This window comes from Selaginella moellendorffii, unplaced genomic scaffold (genome assembly GCF_000143415.4).
Source record: "Selaginella moellendorffii unplaced genomic scaffold, v1.0 SELMOscaffold_119, whole genome shotgun sequence".
NCBI classification, from domain to species: domain Eukaryota; kingdom Viridiplantae; phylum Streptophyta; class Lycopodiopsida; order Selaginellales; family Selaginellaceae; genus Selaginella; species Selaginella moellendorffii.
Genome location: NW_003314380.1, coordinates 120,640 through 139,950, shown reverse-complemented (window position 1 = coordinate 139,950; position 19,311 = coordinate 120,640). Strand labels below are relative to the sequence as shown.

Sequence of the window (19,311 nt, the reverse complement as noted above, 5' to 3'; positions counted from 1 at the left end):
CAAAGTTTGTGCCGTGAGTCCGACTGGCATATTCTACGAAATAGAAAAGATGCCATGGACAGAAAGCAGTGCCTGGAGATTATTGCTTCCTCTACCAGCGTCTCGGGTGCGAGAATCATCCACCAGCGCATCGCCCAAAGCCCGTTTGGCACCGATGTCTTTGTGCTCAACCGCATGATCGAAATGTACGCTAGATGCGGCAGCGTGAGAGATGCCCGGATTGTTTTCGACAGCGTTGTCGGTGCTGGAAATCCCTTCTCGTGGTATCTCATGCTCGCGGCATATGCCCGGAATGGGCATCTAGCAGACGCCAAGCGCATATTTGACACTATGCCTCAGCAGAACCTTGTGTCCTGGACGTGTTTGCTCGTGGCATATTCTCAGGATGGGAATCTTGAAAAAGCGCGCGGGATTTTTGATAATATTCCGCTGCGGGACATTGTTGTGTGGACGTCCATGCTCTCGGCATATGCCCAAAACGGGCACACTGACGTGGCAAAGATGGTCTTTGGCGAAATGCCAGCCAGGGATCTGTTCTCATGGACGGCTGTGATCGACGCTCTTGCGCAAGACGGGCTTGTGGAGGAGGCCAAGAAGATTTTCGACGATATGCCACAGAGGAATCTTGTTGCGTGGAACTGCATGCTCTCGGCATATGCTGGAAACTTGTGTTTAGGAAGAGCGACTCTTATGTTTGAGACTATGCCCGAAAGGGATTTGATATCCTGGACTTGTATGATCACTGCACATTCCGAAGCTGGGAATCTCTCTGAATCTAAAAGATACTTCGATGAAATGCCGCAACGCAACATTGTCTCATGGAACTCTATCCTTTGTGCATATGCCCAAAGAGGGTATATTACAGAAGTGCGGGGAGTGTTTGATACAATGCCAAACAGAGATTCCGTGTCGTGGAATGTTCTGATTTCTATGTACGCGAGGAAGGGACTTGTGGAGCAGGCAGAGAATCTCTTTAGCAAAATTCCGCAAAAAAATGTAGTTACGTGTAATGCCATGCTGGCAGCATATGCCCAACACGGGAATCTTACAGCTGCCAAACACACATTCTTGAACAAAATGCCACAATGGAATCTAGTGACGTGGAATATCATGCTGACGATGTACAGCCAGCACGGCTGCGTCGAGGAAGCTAAAGCATTGTTTGAATCAATGTCACAAAGGAATCTCATGACGTGGAATGCCCTCTACGCGGCATATGCCTTTCAAGGGCATCTGGACGAATCTAATCGCATTGCGTCCGAGATGCCAGAACATAACATAGTAACGTGGACTTCGATGCTGGGGGCATATGCCCAAAACAAGCAACTGGACACCGCCACAGCGATTTTTAACCAAATGCCCGAGAGGGACTTAATCTCCTGGGATGCCTTGCTCGTAGCATATGCCCAAAACGGGCATATACTCAAAGCTCAAAGTCTTTTCAGCGTCATGCCCGAGCGTGATGCCATTGCCTGGACCGCGCTTTTAGCCGCCTACAGCCAAAACAATCACCGGAAACAAGCGTTCGCCACCTTTGTATTGATGAATCTCACGGAGACTCCCGATGAGATTTGTTTCAGCTTGCTTGTCACTGCTTGCAGCCAGGGCGGCAAAGCTTCCGCTGGAAACCGCTGCTTCCAGTCTATGATCCAGGACTACTGGCTAGAGCCAACGAGGCAGCACTACTCTTGCATGGTGGACTTGCTCAGCAGAGCTGGATATCTGGAAGACGCTAAAGATCTCATCAGCAGTATGCCGTATGAAGGTGATGCAATAGAGTGGACTTCCCTGCTCGGGGCCTGTGGAAGCCACAGCGACGTCCGTGACGGAGTTACAATTGCGAAACGTGTGCTCGACACTGGATCAAGAAAGGACGTAACAGCGTTGCTCTTGCTTGCAAACATGTTTTCTTCCACTACCTCCACTGGAACCTGGAACCAGAGCCTGAGGTTAGAACAGTCGATGACAGGGACAGAAACTCGCTCACAGATTTATCTTGCGGCAGAAACCAAGGCTACGCGTGTGTGAGTGAAGGCACTCACTAGCGCTCCCAGTTGGAGCTTCTCGTTGGGTCCAGACGCAAGCCTGTACCTGTAACAGAACGCACACACAATTTCAGCTCATGTACAGAAGAAAAGAGTGCAGCGTACTCGATGTCCGCGAGGCAATTGATGAGAGGCACGCGGATGTTGCCGGGCATGCTGATGGTAAAGATGAACCTGGAAACGTAGTATAGGTTCTGAATGCCAAGAGAGGTAGTACGAGCTTACTTACGGCTGCAGCTCCCTAACAACGTCCACCAGCGCCAGTCCTTTGCTTGTCTTTAGCTGCACGATATCTGGGCAGAGTTAAGATGGATTGTGCAGCAAAGGAAGGAGAAGTTTTGTGCTAGTAAGGATACTGCTGTAAGCCGACTGGAATGACTCGTTCAGAAGCCAGGACGCAATCTGCTCGATTTCCTTTGGCGTGGGGTTTCCTGTGCATGAGTAAACTGCTGCTTCCGTGACATGCGGCTCGGCCATTTGCGTCGACTACGGAGAATAAACAAGCAGTATGAGCAGCGACAAGAAGCGTTTCCATCACTGACCTGAAGGATATTTAAAGCCTTCCGCATGTCGCCATTGCTAAGTCTCACGATGGCAGACAGGCCATCTTCCGTGACATCCAGCCTTGTAAAAACTTGTCAAAAACGATATTTCGAAACAAAAACATTGCTTACCTTTCCTGGTCAATTACGAACTCAAGGCGCTCCCTGACATGCTGTGCTTGAAGAGGAGGAAAACGAAAACGTGTGCATCGAGACTGCAGCGCTGGGATAATCTTGCTGACGTAGTTGCAAATCAAACAAAACCTTGTGTTCTTCGTGTATTTCTCAATGACTATCGAATGAAAACTGTCATGGATGATTCAATCTAAGCAACGACAACGTACTTCTCCGCAGAGAAAACTGCGCATCCTTGGTCATGGCATCTGCTTCATCCAGGATTATAAGTTTAACATTCGCTTTCTCTCTGTGGTTACTATTCGGTAAGTAAGAAAAAAAGAAAAAGAAAAAAAAAAAAAAAAAAAAAAACAAAAAGGTTAGGAAACAAAAACAAAACTCTCGTACCCAAAGGAGATACTCTGCGTGCTAGCAAAGTCTTGTATCTGCTGTCTCACAACATCAATACCTCGATCGTCCGAGGCATTGAGCTCCAAAATCATATTCTGGAACTGCGGACCATAGAGCTTGCGTGCCACAGCCAAAATCGTGGATGTTTTTCCTGTCCCGGGAGGCCCGTAGAGAAGCAAATGGGGCAACTTGTTCTCCGCAGTGAGCCTGTCAACTTCGAAAAGGCATGGACAAAATGAGCTACAAAAAAGGAAGATAACAAACAATAAAAGACGAAGAACGCAAGAAAGAGGGAGGAATTAAAAAATGCCGAGAGAATCACTACATTCTTCCCAAGATCGCGAGAAATCCCTACATAATCTGCAAAAGCAGCTAAGATCTTACTTGTATCGATGATATCCTTGTGCGCTGCAACGTCCGCGAGAGACGCAGGGCGATACTTCTCCACCCAGGGCCCGGATCGCTGTAGCTCCTGCGTCATCGGCGCCTTGCCTTTTTGCGCCGCCGTAAGCTTCCGCGGCGGATCAACATCAACAGCGCCGTCGTCCACCTCCATCGCCGTCGCCTCTTCCTCCATTTCTCCCATTCCCTCCCTCCAAGAACCCTAAACCCGCCAAAGATGCGAATATACTCAAACGAGAACACGGAATCTTTTCAATTTGGTCTTTTGTACATCTTGGTAGAAGACGACGGTAGAATAGACAGACAGGAAACACTCTAAAGGGGGGGAATTCCAATCCAAATTTCTGGGGAGCTATCTCACCTCGGCTCGAGCATCTTCCATCTGTCCAGCCGATTGTCCATCATCGCCCCAGCTCCAGCGCTGGAAATCCCTCCTCCATCTCGATGGAGCTGTGCGATCCGGAGCTCTTGTGCCGAAATTCCTGCTCGCCCTCGCTGGAATCCATCCTCGCGTACTCATTTCCGTGCCGCGAGCGCGATCGCTGGATCAAGGAGCACAGCAGCGCGATGGAGAAGATCACGACCCCGGCCAGGTACCAGGAGAACTGGAGATTGGCAAGCGCCTTGGCTCGCATCGTGGATCCCTCGTCGGCGCAGCGCACAACGTCGTGATCGTCCTCCGAGACCATCCGGCAGCCAGTGGGAACAAATCTTGGAATCCAGAGCACGAGCCCCATCTGGATCAGCCACAGTCCCTGGAAGAGAATCCCTACCGCGCGGACGAGCGCCGGCAAGACGGAGCTCGGGCGAGAGATTTCCAGGACGGTGCACAGGAGGCAAATCGCGATGGCGAGCTGGAGCAGCCAGTGATACTGTCCTTCGAGTCCCATATGATCTGCCGAGTGGAAATGGAAGAGGAGGAGCTCCTGGCTGAATGCTAGGGCCGCCAAGAGATGGAGCGTCCCCGGCGGGAGCGCCAGATTGAGGAGATTCGTGACGAGCGCCACGGCCGCGTAGACGAGGAAGAAGAAGGACATGGACGAGTGCTCGAAATTGTTGAGGTGATTGGCCGGGATGGAGAGATCGTCGGCAAGCGGCTGGTGCTTCTCGGGCCAGATGAAGAGCTCCGACGCGATGGAGAGCGCGGATCCGAAGATTATGAGGTAGAGCTCCGCGTAGACGACGATCGATCGCGAGGAGAAGCGCGATCTCCTGGAGATTTTTACCGGGAACCAGGGGCGGGCCTCGAATCCCGACGGCGATTCGATGTAGCTCCTGACGATGTTGACAAGATGCCAGAGGCCGATGAGCGCGAATCCGATGCCAGGCGCGACATGGCCGACGAGCGTCCCCATGGCGGAGGAGTGATACTACGGGGGAGATTGGTGATAGAGGAAAGGAAGAACCCTAATAGAAGAATGCGAGGTCACCCCGTAGTTATATGAGAGAGAGCGAGAGAGAGAGAGAGAGAGAGATGGGACGTGTGTTTCCTTCCCGAAATTTCAGCGTTTGCGTTTCCGCGAAGAAATCCCCGCAGCATCCATGACATTAGGGTTTAGCCGCCATAGCTAAGTTTGCGTGTCAATGACCATCGACCAAAGCACTGACGTTGACTTTAAAGACAACGCTCGTCATTTAGTTAGCCACGCGTCAGCCACCCATTGCAAGCTTTTCTACCTCTATACTGAACGTAAAGTTTTTTCTTTTCCCTTGGAAGAAACACATCTTATACTTCGCCTCAAACTCTAAAGCTTCACGAAAATCCCCTCTTCTTGACTTCCATCTCTTCCACAGAGCCGCCACCGGAAACTCCAGACTTGTCTAGACAGAACTTTGCGATCTCTCTGAATCTGGGCAAGGATTTGAGCTCCACCTTGGTGTCATCCTTGAGAGTGATCACAACGTCGCCCCACTCGCCGATGAATCGTGGGACATACTTGACGTCCTTGATCGCGTCATACTTGAAGTCTTTCCTATCACCACCTGTTAATCCCGAAAGAATAGTCACTCTGTAGTTTGTGAACCTGTACCTCAAGAACAAGGCCCGGAACACCGCTGCGACTGTCAATGGTAGCCAGAAAAGCGTGAAGCCAAACACCAAGTTGGCTACCAGATCACCGTAATGTGGACCACCATCGAAGAACACTTCCTCTTTTCTCTCCGAAGATGGCCCAGTTGATGATGCTGCTGCTCGGATCAAGCTATGGCGGCTTCTCCCTCGGATCTGAGCTGACAGTGGTTCAAACCTTAGCAGCGATCGTGCCGTGTAAAAATTGAGCGACTGAGTAACAAGCGTACGCTTGTGAAATGATCCGAGAACACCAAGAGTTACTACTGCTGGACTGGCGGAAGAGAGCACCATAGCCATCGATTTCTAGAAGAGCATATAGATTTCTTCTGGATAACGTTCGTGGTTCAAATCCTTTGGGTTGCAGTCCTGAGCAAACTGGACAAAGTTTATTTTCCAGTCAATAGTAGTCTTGAAAGAGCTTACTCAGGACTCGTGTTTATTGGAACAGGCTTTCTGGATGGCAGCGACGGCTTGGACAGCTACAGCAGGCGACTGTGCAGCCTCCGCCATTTGTTTGGCCAATCCCATATTCTTCTGCGCTTTCGTAGCCTGATCTTCCGCTTCCTATTCACGAGCGTCAACGTGAGTAACACAGCTAAAGAACAAACGCAAAGAATTTTTCCAAATCGGAACTATATACCTGTCTAGTACCAGTGTCTCGAGCATTTGTCGCGAGATTCTCAGCGGCAGCCATCTGGGCAGTCGCACTCCTAGCTGTTTGATTCGCCACCTCGTAGAGAAACTTTTGGCATTCCATTCCTTCGACTGCCAGAAAACCACGTAAGAACAGTTTAAAGAAAAGGGCACTCTACCAGATGAAGTTACTGCTGGTATCGGTGCCTGGATAGCAGCAGTAGGAGCAGGACACTGTGGAGGAATTCCTGGTGGAACCGGCGCTTGAGCAGTGGGTACCAACGTAGTTTGTTTCTTCTTGGCTGGAGAATAGACCGCGGCTACTTGAGAAGCTTGCTCCACAGCCGCATTTTGCCGCGCTGCTTGCAAACCAGTGATTTCGCCCTGTCTCATACTACCTTGCTCTTGCGCGGCGGCGTCTGCCGCTCGCTGAGTGGCGGCATCCGCAGCAGCTTTCGTCTTCCTAGCCGCGAAAGCCAATGCGCGCCTGGCAGATACATCCTCTCCGGCTGCTCGATCGATCGGCTCGACGATCGCGCCAGTGCCGTGCGCTCTATCCTTCTACACCGAAATATGGAGAAATTTTAAGAAATTTCAAGAAATTTCAAGAACCCGGGCATCACACCTGCGAATCGCGAGGCCGATCATCCTCGCCGGCGTCTCCATGCCCGCGATCGTGCCCTAGCGCTGCTATCTCCATCCTCCGGACACCAGGCGCTCCAAGATCATCCGTCGCACGCGGCTCGGGATTGGAAACTCATTCACGAGCTGGATCACGACAGAGGAGAAAAGAATATAGCAAGCGCCCAAAAGATCCGCCAGCAGCGCTACCAGGATCATCCCGAGAAAAGAAATTTCGCACAGGATAGGGTTTAAAGAACGCGAGAGCTACGATCTCACCCTCGCGGATAGAGTATCTCTACGGATACAAACATACATACGCTCCCACCATCAATGCATGGCCGCGACGTGTCCCACGCAACGTGTCTTTCTTTCAGCTGGTTTTCTAGAGGTTAGAATATTCGTTAGGGCCACGTTGGATAAAGTTTGTTCGACGTGGCGCTATCGTGGCCATATGAGGTGGATAACAAAATAGGGTTTTAGAGCTTGTCTTTGAGTGGCGCCATGGCGATAAAATGGCGCTTATGGCTAGTCAGTACTACAGCACTGCGGGGATCAGGAGACCCATCCTTCGAACTGGTATGATCTATTCTGCGAATGCGTGTGGAATTGGAGCTGGATTCTTCCTTTTTCTAGCAGATAATTTGCCCGGAGGAAGGCGAAGAACTTATAAATTTCGCCACCGCGTTTGCCGTCTCGGGAGGAATTTTAGCAGCGTGGAGGCCTTTGCTGGGCTGGATTGCGCGATGAACAAACCAATGCGGTATGGAAAAATTTTCATGGTTGGTGTTTGAGATTGGTTTGTTGTAACGCAGGAAAGTGGTGGATCATCTTGTCTTGCTGAAGATGAAGGAGGATTTAACGGAGGAGCAAGAAACGACCATGCTGGACAATGTGTACACTCTTCAGTATCACTTTAGAGGCATCCTGTGCGTTTCCTTGGGTAAGAACTCGCGTTCTTTCTTTTAGTTCGTTGCTTCGCATGGTGACGAACAGATATATTTTGCGATTCCAGGCCGGATTCTTTCGGAAAATCAAGAGCGTTGCACGCATGGCATCCTCATGCGTTTTGCCTCGAAAGATCTCTTGCTGAAATACAATGAGCATCCAACACATTCCAAAGTAGCCAAGGAGTTCGTGCTTCCATACTGCAACGTAAGATAATCTTCCTCAGAGCTCCTGTTCTTGGTCCGAAACTTTAAATACATTTTCTTTTGTCCTTGAAAGTGTAAAGAATTTCTTCAAGTTTTTAATTCGTCTTCAAACTGTGGCAGGGATTTATCACTGCAGACTTCGAAGCCGAGGTAGAGGACAGTCTAGAACCTCTCTTCCGTCGTGGTGAGGTAACGAGCTATTGACGTGGTGTTCAAAAGCATTTATGCTCCTGCCAGGAATTTGAGAGCGGCATCGAGCATATCATTCTACTCAAAGTCAGTGAAAGCGCTTCAGCGGACAGGGTCCAAGATATGCTCCAGTCTTTGTGCAAGCTGGCCGAGATGCTACCCACGGTTCTCGTCCAGCTCACTGCAGGTAAGCTGCTTTTGCGTAATCTAGATTACTCACTCGTTTTCACGATTTTCAGGGGTCATCTTCTCCGCTCAGAATCAAGGCTACACGCATGCAATCGTCGCCAGGCTTCCATCAGGTAGTAAACTTTTCAATCCAGCTCGAAGCTCTCAAACGCAAGGGGTGTTCTCTTACAGAGGACGCATTAGAAGCTTTCAACAAGCACGAAGCTTACGTCTCTGTAAGTTTATGGACATTCTCTTTTCTTTTCACTCCTGCTTTGGCTTCAGGTGTTTTCAGAAAAGGTGATTCCCATATGCAGTCAGATCCTGTCCACAGATTATCGAGTGGAAGCTGTTGGAACTACGATCCAGCAGTGAAAAGAGATCGGAAACACGCACGAAGAAAGAAATTCGCGGTTAGTCCTGGTTGCATTCATACTCATGATGTGCTCCATAAACAGGAGAAGAGATCCTTTCGAGCTCTCGCAATATCCATGCGATGAGTTTATGTGTACTCGACTCGGCCGAATTGGTCGCTATAATTGAAGGCTCCTCAGTGCCGCATTTCATGAAACCCACCCAAGATATGTACATGCTCGCGAGAAGTTACAAGACACGAAGAAGTAACTATCGAAACATCTCTAGAAAAGCTATGCAAACACGTAAAGCTCACTCTCCCACTTGCAAGGTGTGAAACAAAGAAGCCGAGAGGGAGCTCCACTATAAAAGCTCCACACGACGGCTGGGAAGATTATAGCCGCGGCAAGCATTGCGTCAGGCAGAGAGAATATGGAGCGGCCAAAGGACGATCCGGGCAGCGGAAATAAATGATTTGGTACCCCACTCACAAGGCTGTCATGTAAAAGCGGTGTATAGATCTGTTTGCTTCCCGGCTTGAATCTTCTCCTCTTTTCGGTGTGTCCCCCTCTATCTAAAGATCACTCGAGTTTCTGGGGGTCTGGATGATTGCACAACTGATCCTTGTCGTGAGATTTCGAGATCCAAGGCACAAATCTTATGTACTCGTCGCCGGTTGTTCGAGGAGCAACGGAATCATGGGGTCTTTGAGGTTTGTTTCTTTTGCTCGTGAATAAATAGAGAGAAGAGAGAAGGATCTCTAAAGGAGCTCCAAAATGCCTGCGATGGTGTTTTTGACAATGGCTGGAACTTGATTTTAGTCTTCTTATTCCTTGGCAGGCTGAATGCTCCATGGCTTTTGGCAGAGATCTCCAGGCCCTTCGAATGGCACTGGGCAGGCTCTACTTTGTGATGCTCCTGTTGATGCTGATATTGTCAATCACCACTGGTGTTGCTCGAGAGCTCCAAGTGAATAATCACAGGGTGTTGAGAGCTCAACGAGGACCTGAGAGTTTTTCAGTGGATCCCAACGTAGTGTCAAAAAGGATGGCTCCGACAGGCCCAAATCCCCTACACAATAGATGAAGAAATTGTTTTTGTTTCCTGAATTATGAAACTAATATTTTATACTTCAACATAAACTCAAATCCAAATATATATAACTAAATAACAACAAATTAAACTTTTTAAATAAATAAAAAATTTTAAAATTATTTATAAAAATATATAATTTTTATGATAAGCTCTTAATATTTCATTCTTAAGGTAAAACTCTTTATTCTAGAACTCTACCACCATAATACAAACAAATATATTCGCTTCACATCCAGCTTCTTTAGACTATGAGTATTGATTCAAAGTTTGAAGTGTACTCTTTTTCTCGGAGGTACTGTCAAAGTCAACGTAATATAATTGAAAGAAACCAAGTTTTATTAATGGTGGCCTTCTAGCTCAGTTGGTCAGAGCGTGGTGCTAATAACGCCAAGGTCACAGGTTCGAGACCTGTGTGGGCCAAAAAACTAAATTCTTTTTGAGGTCGAAATTGTAACGAAAAAGTTTAAAATTATTGTTTTGTTTTCCATTCCAACTCTATGATGAAGTTTGATTTTTGTTTTCACCTCCTGCTTCGTGGCACCTGATGTTAAACAATTTAAAGTAAAGAAAAGTTCAGAGAACTTAAGCCAAACCTCTTTGCTCGACTTCACTTGTGAAAGAATTCGACAGGAGCATCAGTTAGATCAGTTCTGGACAAATGCAAGAAAAACCGGTAAGTAAATCAATACTAAGATGAAACCGCAATGGCTTACGTCTGATTCAACCAACAATAACGTCCAACCCGCAAGCTCGGACGTCAAAAAAATTGCCAAGTTTCTTCCTCGTGCTGCCTTCTCCCATCATGAACAACTGCAATGTAAACACAATGGGAAATTAAAACGCCCAAAACCACCCAAAATCGACTATGAATTCACTTGACACAAAAGAAACCAAACAGAAATCCACCAAATAGTCTCTCAAGTCATGAATTTGCAAACATGGAAGAACCCAAAGGAAATGAAAGAGGAAATTTACCATATCGCTCTGCCAAGCCATAGCTTATCTCGGTGATTGGCGCCCTCACGACCTTGAGATAGAGCCCCTTGTCGATCCGTCGCTGCAAATACTCCTCCCGGATTGGGATCCAACTCAAGCTCGACAGAGCAAACACGGCCGTGTCCGTGCCATCGCGAGTCCCCACCGCTGCCCTAATGCGCTCCAAGATCTCCCCAAGCGTCGTCCCTTTCACCACGCTCAAATCCTTGGCCGATGAATGGCGCTTCACAGCCTCGCGCGTCGTGATCACGTACTCCTCCTCGTCCACTACGCAGTACCTCATACAGCACTCCTCGCCTTCCTCCTCGTCCTCCTCCATATCCATCGGACGCCCAAAACCCTACCCTGTTCGTTATCGAATATGCTGTATTTGCCCGCGCAATCGGACGGCCAGTTTAAATCGCTCTATTGGTACCAGTCCGAGGTTCGATACCTGGCCCTGTCCGTTGCCTCCGATTTTGTTTCTAGCTCTCTTTAGCAAGGCAATTATTTAGGTCATCGTTTCTCGCGAGCTTTGCTGGATCGATCGTTTCGCGGCGCTGATTTTTTTCTAGCTCCAGGGATCTAATTCGGGCAGCGCAATCAAAATAGCTCCCTCTGCTCTTCTTCTCCGCGGCAGCGCGCTCGTACTCGTCGTCGCCGGCGCTTGGATTGCGTGGAAGCGGTATCGAATTTCTGCCATGGCGAAGCAGCCAGTGCGTGTTCTTGTGACTGGAGCTGCGGGTAAGATCTATGGCTTTCGTTGACAGACTTTTGCGAAATTTTCGGTGCTCGACAGGGCAAATCGGGTATGCGCTCGTCCCGATGATTGCGAGGGGCGTCATGCTCGGGCCGGACCAGCCTGTGATCCTTCACATGCTGGATATTCCGCCCGCGGCGGAATCGCTCAATGGAGTCAAGATGGAGCTCATCGACTCGGCATTTCCTTTGCTTAAAGGTAAGTTTTTCAATGCGATCCCTTTTTTTTAGCTAGAAAGTCTCTCCACCAATCTTTTTTTTTTTCAGGAGTGGTCGCCACCACGGATGTGGAGGAAGCTTGCAAGGATGTTAACATCGCAGTGATGGTTGGAGGATTTCCCAGGAAGGAAGGGATGGAACGAAAGGATGTCATGTCCAAGAACGTCTCCATCTACAAGTCTCAAGCTTCTGCTCTTGAAAAGTGTGCTGCCAAGGACGTGAAGGTAACCATAGAAATACAAAACGTATCGGAAGCTCATGACTGTGGGCGTGACAGGTTCTGGTGGTTGCTAATCCAGCCAATACAAATGCGCTGATCCTCAAGGAGTTTGCTCCTTCCATTCCTGACAAGAACATCACTTGCTTGACGAGGCTGGACCACAACCGAGCGCTGGGGCAGATCTCTGAAAGGACTGGTTTCCAGGTCTCGGACGTGAAGAACGTGATTATCTGGGGAAATCACTCGTCGACACAGTACCCGGATGTTAATCATGCTGTGGTGATTACTCCCAAGGGAGAGAAGCCTGTTCGTGAAGTTGTCAACGACGACGAATGGCAAGCTTCTTTCTTTCTTTCTTTCTTTGAAGTTTATATTTGTTTTGTTTATCATTCCAGGCTGAACGGGCCCTTCATTACCACCGTCCAGCAGCGTGGTGCTGCAATTATCAAGGCAAGGAAGCTCTCCAGTGCACTGTCTGCTGCAAGTTCTGCGTGTGACCATATCCGTGACTGGGTGCTGGGAACTCCCAAGGTTTGAAGTCAAAAACTTCCCTCTGGCTCTATTGCTAACTCCTTCGGAAATTGCAGGGCACCTGGGTGTCAATGGGAGTCCTGTCTGACGGCTCTTACAAAGTTCCCAAGGGAGTAATCTACTCTTTCCCGGTGACCTGCGCGAACGGGGAGTGGTCTATTGTCCAAGGTACACACTACACGATTCTTTGATCTGTCTTAAACAGTCGTGTGTTTCGCAGGCTTGTTGATTGATGGTTTCTCCAGAACGAAGCTTGACGCAACCGCCGACGAGCTCATCGAGGAGAAAGAGATGGCGTACTCTTGTTTGTAGGTATAAGACTCGCTGCTTTCTAATAAAACAGGAGCAGCTCTGTCGCGCAACAGGGCTCTTGATTCGAAGTTCTTCTCAGAGAAGGAGATTTGCCTGGATCCTGATCTTGACTTACTGGAATCCACGTGTCCTTTCCCTGTAGTGGCATGGAGAAAAGAAAAAGGCAGGTTGGCCAACTTTACAAATCCTTTAAAAAACTTGCAAGAGGTCTGTTGTTGAGCTCTCTCGTTACAGACTAAGGTTGCTTTCTGGCTTGCTGGCTGGCAGATTAGTCGAGCCCCTTGCGTGGTGCCACTTCTTTTTCCACTGCTTGGGCTCTTTTCAAGCCGAAAATCAGAACAATCTGAATAAAGAAGTCCCGGAGAGCACTTGGATCAGGCGATACGGTCCAATAATTCAGCGTGCACACTGTATCCAGGTTATTTTTTTTTCTTTTCTGTTTTCTATTGTTTTTCTGGTGGTGGTATGAATTAATGCAGCTCTTAAAACAGCGACAATAGCTTTTGTTTCTGAATGTTTCTCTTTTCCCACAGGTTATTGTCTGCAGAGCGAAACAATAATTCAACGTGCAACTGTCTTTTGAGGATAAGGTAGAAGTATTTCTGTTCTAAGCAGCCCTTGTTCTTGCATTGCAGCCTCTTTTGCGGTCTTTTCAGCAAGCCTGTGGATTGGCGTTTGGCTGCAAGTCTCCCCTGAGAGGTTTTAGTCTTCCTTCCTCAGAGCTCTCTTGACCAGTCGTGCGTACGACATGTTTGAGCAGTGTTGTGTGCCATGGGATGCATCTGGCTCGAGGAACAAAGCTGGACAAGGAAATGAAATGCGATCGGCAAACAACAAGACGACCAACAAAAGGTTTGTGACATCAAAGTCTGAGAGGCAGAGGCTTGCTTTACTTAAAGGTCAAGTGATGCCTCGTTAACCGAGGAGGCTTGGTCTCGGAAATTTTTTGTTTGTTTATTTGCTTGAGCACTTAATTACTTCAACTTAAACCGAGCTTTTCAAAATTATCACCATAGTCGGACTGAATTCGAGGAGTTTTTCCCTCTTATATTTTACATTGGAAAGCTTTGGTGAGGGTCCATCACCGCCAATGTGTTCCAACAACGTACAACAAATTGTGCTCTGGAAAATGCCAACCTTCATGTTACAAAGATGGGTTGGCTTTTTTCAATTTTTTTGTGTGATCGAGCTCAAAATCGTAAGTTGGCGATTTGTAATGGAAAACGTCGTTGTCCGCGGCCCCCGTAATTCCGATTTGGGGGCGTACACAAAATCCCTGTTTAAGGAGAGGGATTTTCTTAATAATCACCAGATCCTCTGCATTTAAACTTTGATGGTGTGAATCAAACAAAGTTTGTTACCGGCCGAAAACTATAGGGGCTTTTTTAATTTTCTTAGCAACTTTCCTCCTCCGTATCTTCTCCTTCTGTTCCTCAAAACTCCATTTTTTTTTTCTCGGACTTCAACTGCGGGGGGCGCCGAAGGATAATTTTGAAGCCCGCAGCGCAGCAATCCGCAATCCGCGATCCAAATCCAGATCCGGAGCAAAGCTGCTCCATCCAGATTAGCACCAGAAATCCCCCCTTTGCCAGTGCCATGCTAGCCTCTCCTGGAATATACCCAGAGATGCTCTTCCAGTCTCGAGCTTCCCCGCCCTTCGTATCGTCTGCAGCAAATACAGCAGATATTTAGTGCTTCCAGAGATGTGATGATGGTGTTTCTTTGTTTTGCTAGCTGCTCGTTACTGGATTCGGTTCGGATCCAGACTTCTCGCACACCCAGCCATGACTTAAAATCAACAGGCACTCCAGCGAGCTACTGAGAGCCATTCTCTAGCTTTAGCTCAGATGTACATGTCTCGATAAGATACACAGGCATCATACAGGCATATCAAAAAACGGAGAACTTGGAAGTATATAGGCTAGGATTCGGGAAAGGAGAAGAAATAAGAGAAGGAAAACTCGGTAGGGAAAGATTCAGCTTGCTAGTTCAGAGCTTGTTGGCACCGTATATGGACTGTATGTTGGGGAGGACGAGAAGACATTCACATACCTGACGAGTCATCACCACGCTCGAGCTTATCGCACACTCGACTTTTGTGTGGGTAAACGAAAAGCCGCGTGAAGAATTGCAGCGAGGGATTTGGGCAATCCTCGCATCATGGGTCGCAGGCGCAGCGCTCTTTGCTTTTGCGGTTAGGAGCTAGGCGTAAAGCGGCGGCAAGGAGACGAGAAAATGTTCCAGTGCTTATAGTCGAGCGCTTCCAAGGACATCCTGATCGAAATTTCCCATGGAGCCGATGGACAGGCACTCCTCCCCAAAGAGATCCCCCGGGGTAAGTTCACACGAATTCTTCTCGTGGTCGACTCATGGTTTGATATCTCGCAGCGCGACGGACACAGCCCATTTGGAGCTCACCCCACTCCGGAGCAGCACGACGCCTTCTTAGCTGCCTCGAGCGCTCTCATCTCGCAAGCTTGCGTCAAGGAAGATCCCGAGCCCCAACAGCAGCACCATCTAATCGATCACGGTGCCGCCGCCGCCGCTGCCGCCGGCTACTCGATGGAGCACCTCGCATGGGACAATCACTCGTTCATCGAATCCATGTCTCCCGAGTCGGCCGACCTCTGCAAGCATCTACTGGAACACATCCACGGAGCTCATTTTCCTCATGGGGAGGGCAGCCGCCACGATCCGGAAGAGCAGCAGCCACACCATCACCACGGCGGTGCCAGTAGCAGCAGCAGCGGCGCTCGTTTGGCGCCACCGCCGGGATCCATGGCCAGCTCGATCTCGACCACTGAAACGGATGAGACGATGAAGGCTTCCATTGTGGCTCACGCGCACTACCCCGATCTCCTGGCCTCGCTCTTGAACATCCAGAAGGTATTGCTTGCTCAGGTAGTGGATGTGTTCTTCGGCTTTTGGGATTCCTGGATTGATACGAGGAGTGGTTTCTTACAAAGTTTGTGTTTGAACCAAAAGGTTGGTGCGCCGCCGGACCGCGTTGCAAAGCTCGACGAAGCCGGCCAGCTGCTGCTGAACCTTCGACCCGCGGTAGTAACCAGCGTGGGAGCTAATCCGGAGCTTGACGACTTCATGGTATGGTACTTCAGTGTTCTAAGATCGTTTTGCGTACCATCTAGAGATTACTTTGCCAATGGTTGTGTTGCTTGCAGGTTGCCTACTGTGCCATCATGAAGGAATTTGAGGACGAATTCCGGAATGTTCTCGAGGGAGCAATGGCGTTTTGCAAAACGAAGACGGATCAGCTGGGAGCGATCGCAGCCGCAAGCGTTCATATGAACAGTGTGGTTACCAGCGTTTCCGATCATCCGGGTACGCATCTCCTTTCCAAAACCCCTAGCTGGTAATGTTTGAGACTGCAATGCATGCATTCGCAATCTAGGGGTCACAGTTCTCCAAGTGTGGGCTGTCATTCGGGAACTTGGCAAACTAATCTAGCAACGACAGCGACACTCAAACCGGGAAGTTTCGATCCGCGCCAACAATGTCGGCCTACAACACGATCGACGTCCGATCCTCTCGAAGGGTTTGAATATATTTTAGAGTTGGGTCGAGGCAGCCAAGCAAGCAGATCGAGGAAAAGAAGTGATTTGGGTGTGGGGCAGCAGGGGCTGGGGGTGTGGGGGTTTAGGATTTCACGTGAAGTTTGCATAGAACAGGCAAAACAACGGGCAAAAAAGGATAGAACTGCAGAGCAAGAACAGCAGCAGTCCTGGGCAGACAAAGGCTTTAAATTTAAAGCTAAAGCGTGAAGCTGGACGAGCAGCAGCCTGGGAATTTACAATCAAGCAAAGCAGGCAAAGCGCAGGGTTTTTATTTCTATTTCCTGGGGTTTTTCTTATTTTTCGTAAACCCCGAGGAGCAGGCTAGATTCGCGGCGTATCCAAGAATATCGTGATGAATGGCTGCCATGGGGTGATGGTGATGCATGGGTGACTCATGGGGGGTCATGTCACGGATACGGTATTGTCGGGCAGGGTGACATCACACGCCCGTCATTGGTGGCCAGGCTGCTGACGGGCTGACGGGCTGGCGTCATGCATGGGCCATGCGGCATGGCGCGATGGATGGGTGGCCCAAAATGTGGTCTAGTACGGAAGTGGGCGGCCACTTGGCCAATGTGAGGGGGCGGGTATTTTTTGTCGTAGCTTTTGCTAGCAGCGCTCACGCGACGTGTTGGCTGTCGGCTCTATGCGTCAACAAACCAACGAACACTTGCACGTGGAGAGGCTTTCATTAGTCGAATCTTTGGATTAACTTAAGCATGCCAATGGTGGTGGTGGTGATGGTGGTAGAATTGGTTTTAGATTTGCAAAGGATAGGCCAGCGGTGCATCGTTCTTGTTGGCAAAAGAGTTTCTTCGCTGTGTGCTTGACTTTGGTTGATTCCTGTCGAGCTATATAGTCTATTCAAGAGTGAGTGTCGATCGAGAACTAATATACTTGTGTTTTTCCAAAGTGGAGAGCGAGGAGCCAGAGACGACCACCACGGGAGGAGGGGCCGAGATCGAGGAGGACATCAGCAGCTCCGAGGTTGGAAACGAGGTTGATCCCTTGGCCAAGGACGAGAACCTCAAGGAGTATCTGGCTCAGAGGTATGGTGCTTACATCAAAGGCCTCAAGCAGGAGTTTCTCAAGAAGAAGAAGAAAGGAAAGCTGCCCAAGCACTCGACCGAGAAGCTGTATGAGTGGTGGGAAGCTCATATCAAGTGGCCATATCCATCGGTATGTTGTGATAGTTTTCATTGAATTTATATTCTTAGTTGTTTGGCTGGTTTCAGGAACAGGAGAAAGCTAACCTCGCAACTGATACTGGACTCGACCAGAAGCAAATTAACAACTGGTTTATCAACCAGAGAAAGCGTCATTGGAATCCTTCAGAGCACGACCGCCCTTTGAGCAGCGTTTCTGCTCGGGGCAACACCGAAGGGTGACGAATGAATGAAACTTATAGGTTTTGCACTCTTGTCTATAGGGCTTATATACAAAATATATAAAATTAAAAAAAAAAGAGAATTCAAGATAAGTAAATAAAGGCAATAAATAAATTTAATGTTATGGTTTATATTTAATCATAATATGCTATCTTGTGCTTTAAATTAACAATTGTGAAGTGTACAACTATAATGTGGTATATCAATATTAACACCTATACACTAATATTAGTGTAATGGGATTTTAATTGCCGTCAGATTGGTTTTAATCTGGACTAGTCACTCCTGTATTTCTATATTCCATTTCTATATTTCATACTCTCATACAATCTTAATAAAAATATCTATATAATTTTCTATCCTTTTGTGTGTCTTAAATTAATTCCTTATTTAGTTAAATTAATTCTCTTGGATCTCATACTTTTGTATTCTCCATATTTAATAAATATATTCTCATTGTGAACATTATTTTTAAAATTGATATAACATTTAGAAACAGAACTTATTTTGGAAATATGAAGCTAAAAATCTTCAACCAATAAACGACATATTAAAAATTTAACTTTATATCATTTAAATTGAAATGTTTTATTAGAGAAATAAAATATTTCCAAGATAAACTATAAAATTAATAAAATTCAAATTTTAAATTATTAAAAAATAATTGAGAGTTTGAGAGTTTGCCAAAATAATTTTATATTATATACTTTATCTAGTTTAATTACTTTTTTTTGGTTTATTTAAACAAACTTATTAGCTCAACAAAATGATCACCTCAATTCTAAGGTTTTTTAACTTTAGTATGAGAATTAGTGACTTCTGGTTCTTCAATTACAATAACAAATAACAAGTTTAGTGATCTAGCAACCACATAATCAAGCCTTTTACTCTATAGAACTTGAAATTACTTTTCTTGCAAAATTTATAAGATATTGACATGTTGGTATAGTTTTTTGAATCAAATGAATCTAATCTTCATGATGATACTTTGACCAAGAAATCCATGATTGGGGTCTCTTTAAGGTTTTACCTTTTTATGGTTTTCCCCTTTGCTATTTATCTCAACATTTTATCATAATCTTATGTTATTTTAGGAAAAGATTCATATGTGTTTTAGTGATACAAACTAAGTTTGCACTACTATAATCAAAATTTGATGACTTTCTCATAGTTTATATGTAACATCAACATAAATGTAATTTTAAGTATTGAAAAATACTTGTTAACCAATCCTTTCAAACATTCTTTCTTTACTACTATACTAGTTAGTTGTAAGCATATGTGCACTTAAACTAGCAAGGCACTAAAGAAAAAAATCCCAAGTTGTCAAGTATATATAATATAATCATATTATTGGCTTGCACTTGTTAGTGTTGGGAACCCTTATGATATTAAGGAAAATCCTTCAATAGCACTATATAATAGCTTACAGTATTTGCCAATCACCCTCATCATCATATTTGTGTTAGTCCTATTTCAGTCTTATGTGTTATTTATGGTAAGTATCTCGATTTGCTAGTGAAGTATATTTATGAA

The 19,311-nt window shown here is 47.1% G+C and overlaps 8 protein-coding genes and 1 non-coding gene across 15 annotated transcripts; 5 read left to right on the top strand and 4 right to left on the bottom strand.

Annotated features, from left to right (window-relative positions):
- The first annotated feature begins 54 nt into the window (after positions 1 to 54).
- LOC112342790 (pentatricopeptide repeat-containing protein At4g02750-like) lies at positions 55 to 1,879 on the top strand. The gene is made up of 2 exons (XM_024665167.1): positions 55 to 1,765; positions 1,815 to 1,879. Exons 1-2 carry the CDS (start codon positions 55 to 57, stop codon positions 1,877 to 1,879), a joined length of 1,776 nt encoding a protein of 591 aa, XP_024520935.1.
- LOC9639485 (replication factor C subunit 3) lies at positions 1,838 to 3,733 on the bottom strand. Of its 2 annotated transcripts, XM_024665156.1 has the most exons (10): positions 3,497 to 3,731; positions 3,110 to 3,326; positions 2,932 to 3,020; positions 2,720 to 2,879; positions 2,588 to 2,669; positions 2,402 to 2,531; positions 2,275 to 2,338; positions 2,151 to 2,219; positions 1,988 to 2,091; positions 1,838 to 1,931 (listed from the first exon to the last, which is right to left on the bottom strand). In XM_024665156.1, exons 1-9 carry the CDS (start codon positions 3,696 to 3,698, stop codon positions 1,992 to 1,994), a joined length of 1,113 nt encoding a protein of 370 aa, XP_024520924.1. In that variant the 5' UTR covers positions 3,699 to 3,731; the 3' UTR covers positions 1,838 to 1,931; positions 1,988 to 1,991. The 2 variants fall into 2 exon arrangements, 1 of the variants encoding a protein (XP_024520924.1); XR_002991081.1 differs by lacking the exon at positions 1,838 to 1,931 and having other exon boundaries at positions 2,067 to 2,091; positions 2,271 to 2,338; positions 3,497 to 3,733.
- Positions 3,734 to 3,752: 19 nt separating this feature from the next.
- LOC9639484 (transmembrane protein 45A) lies at positions 3,753 to 4,933 on the bottom strand. Its single transcript, XM_002991323.2, has one exon. The coding sequence runs from the start codon at positions 4,867 to 4,869 to the stop codon at positions 3,916 to 3,918; it is 954 nt and encodes a 317-aa protein (XP_002991369.1). The 5' UTR covers positions 4,870 to 4,933; the 3' UTR covers positions 3,753 to 3,915.
- A 334-nt stretch (positions 4,934 to 5,267) lies between these two features.
- LOC9639483 lies at positions 5,268 to 5,882 on the bottom strand. Its single transcript, XM_002991322.2, has one exon. The coding sequence runs from the start codon at positions 5,880 to 5,882 to the stop codon at positions 5,268 to 5,270; it is 615 nt and encodes a 204-aa protein (XP_002991368.2).
- On the bottom strand, positions 5,846 to 7,119 carry LOC9639546. 2 transcript variants are annotated; one of them, XM_024665196.1, is made up of 5 exons: positions 6,844 to 7,119; positions 6,398 to 6,779; positions 6,226 to 6,350; positions 6,009 to 6,149; positions 5,846 to 5,951 (listed from the first exon to the last, which is right to left on the bottom strand). In XM_024665196.1, the coding sequence occupies exons 1-4, from the start codon at positions 6,916 to 6,918 to the stop codon at positions 6,009 to 6,011; spliced, it is 723 nt and encodes a 240-aa protein (XP_024520964.1). In that variant the 5' UTR covers positions 6,919 to 7,119; the 3' UTR covers positions 5,846 to 5,951. The 2 variants fall into 2 exon arrangements, with proteins under 2 accessions (XP_024520964.1, XP_002991367.1); XM_002991321.2 differs by having other exon boundaries at positions 5,851 to 5,960.
- Positions 7,120 to 7,323: 204 nt separating this feature from the next.
- On the top strand, positions 7,324 to 8,921 carry LOC9639482 (stress-response A/B barrel domain-containing protein UP3). 4 transcript variants are annotated; one of them, XM_024665214.1, is made up of 9 exons: positions 7,324 to 7,418; positions 7,476 to 7,602; positions 7,655 to 7,782; positions 7,855 to 7,994; positions 8,114 to 8,182; positions 8,231 to 8,369; positions 8,422 to 8,484; positions 8,543 to 8,586; positions 8,636 to 8,821. In XM_024665214.1, exons 1-9 carry the CDS (start codon positions 7,355 to 7,357, stop codon positions 8,723 to 8,725), a joined length of 864 nt encoding a protein of 287 aa, XP_024520982.1. In that variant the 5' UTR covers positions 7,324 to 7,354; the 3' UTR covers positions 8,726 to 8,821. The 4 variants fall into 4 exon arrangements, with proteins under 4 accessions (XP_024520982.1, XP_024520979.1, XP_024520980.1 ...); XM_024665211.1 differs by having other exon boundaries at positions 7,479 to 7,602; positions 8,422 to 8,586; positions 8,636 to 8,921; XM_024665212.1 differs by having other exon boundaries at positions 8,543 to 8,921.
- Positions 8,922 to 10,145: 1,224 nt separating this feature from the next.
- TRNAI-AAU lies at positions 10,146 to 10,219 on the top strand. Its single transcript has one exon. It is a non-coding gene; the product is annotated as a tRNA-Ile (tRNA).
- Positions 10,220 to 11,248: 1,029 nt separating this feature from the next.
- On the top strand, positions 11,249 to 12,913 carry LOC9639544 (malate dehydrogenase, cytoplasmic). The gene is made up of 7 exons (XM_002991384.2): positions 11,249 to 11,518; positions 11,574 to 11,732; positions 11,801 to 11,976; positions 12,030 to 12,307; positions 12,368 to 12,503; positions 12,560 to 12,671; positions 12,724 to 12,913. Exons 1-7 carry the CDS (start codon positions 11,476 to 11,478, stop codon positions 12,813 to 12,815), a joined length of 996 nt encoding a protein of 331 aa, XP_002991430.1. The 5' UTR covers positions 11,249 to 11,475; the 3' UTR covers positions 12,816 to 12,913.
- Positions 12,914 to 14,136: 1,223 nt separating this feature from the next.
- On the top strand, positions 14,137 to 17,926 carry LOC9639481 (homeobox protein knotted-1-like 1). Of its 2 annotated transcripts, none has more exons than XM_002991383.2 (6): positions 14,137 to 15,150; positions 15,204 to 15,716; positions 15,801 to 15,917; positions 15,995 to 16,154; positions 17,301 to 17,566; positions 17,623 to 17,926. In XM_002991383.2, exons 1-6 carry the CDS (start codon positions 15,106 to 15,108, stop codon positions 17,773 to 17,775), a joined length of 1,254 nt encoding a protein of 417 aa, XP_002991429.1. In that variant the 5' UTR covers positions 14,137 to 15,105; the 3' UTR covers positions 17,776 to 17,926. The 2 variants fall into 2 exon arrangements, with proteins under 2 accessions (XP_002991429.1, XP_002991428.1); XM_002991382.2 differs by having other exon boundaries at positions 14,138 to 15,150; positions 15,204 to 15,701.
- The last annotated feature ends 1,385 nt before the right edge of the window (positions 17,927 to 19,311 follow it).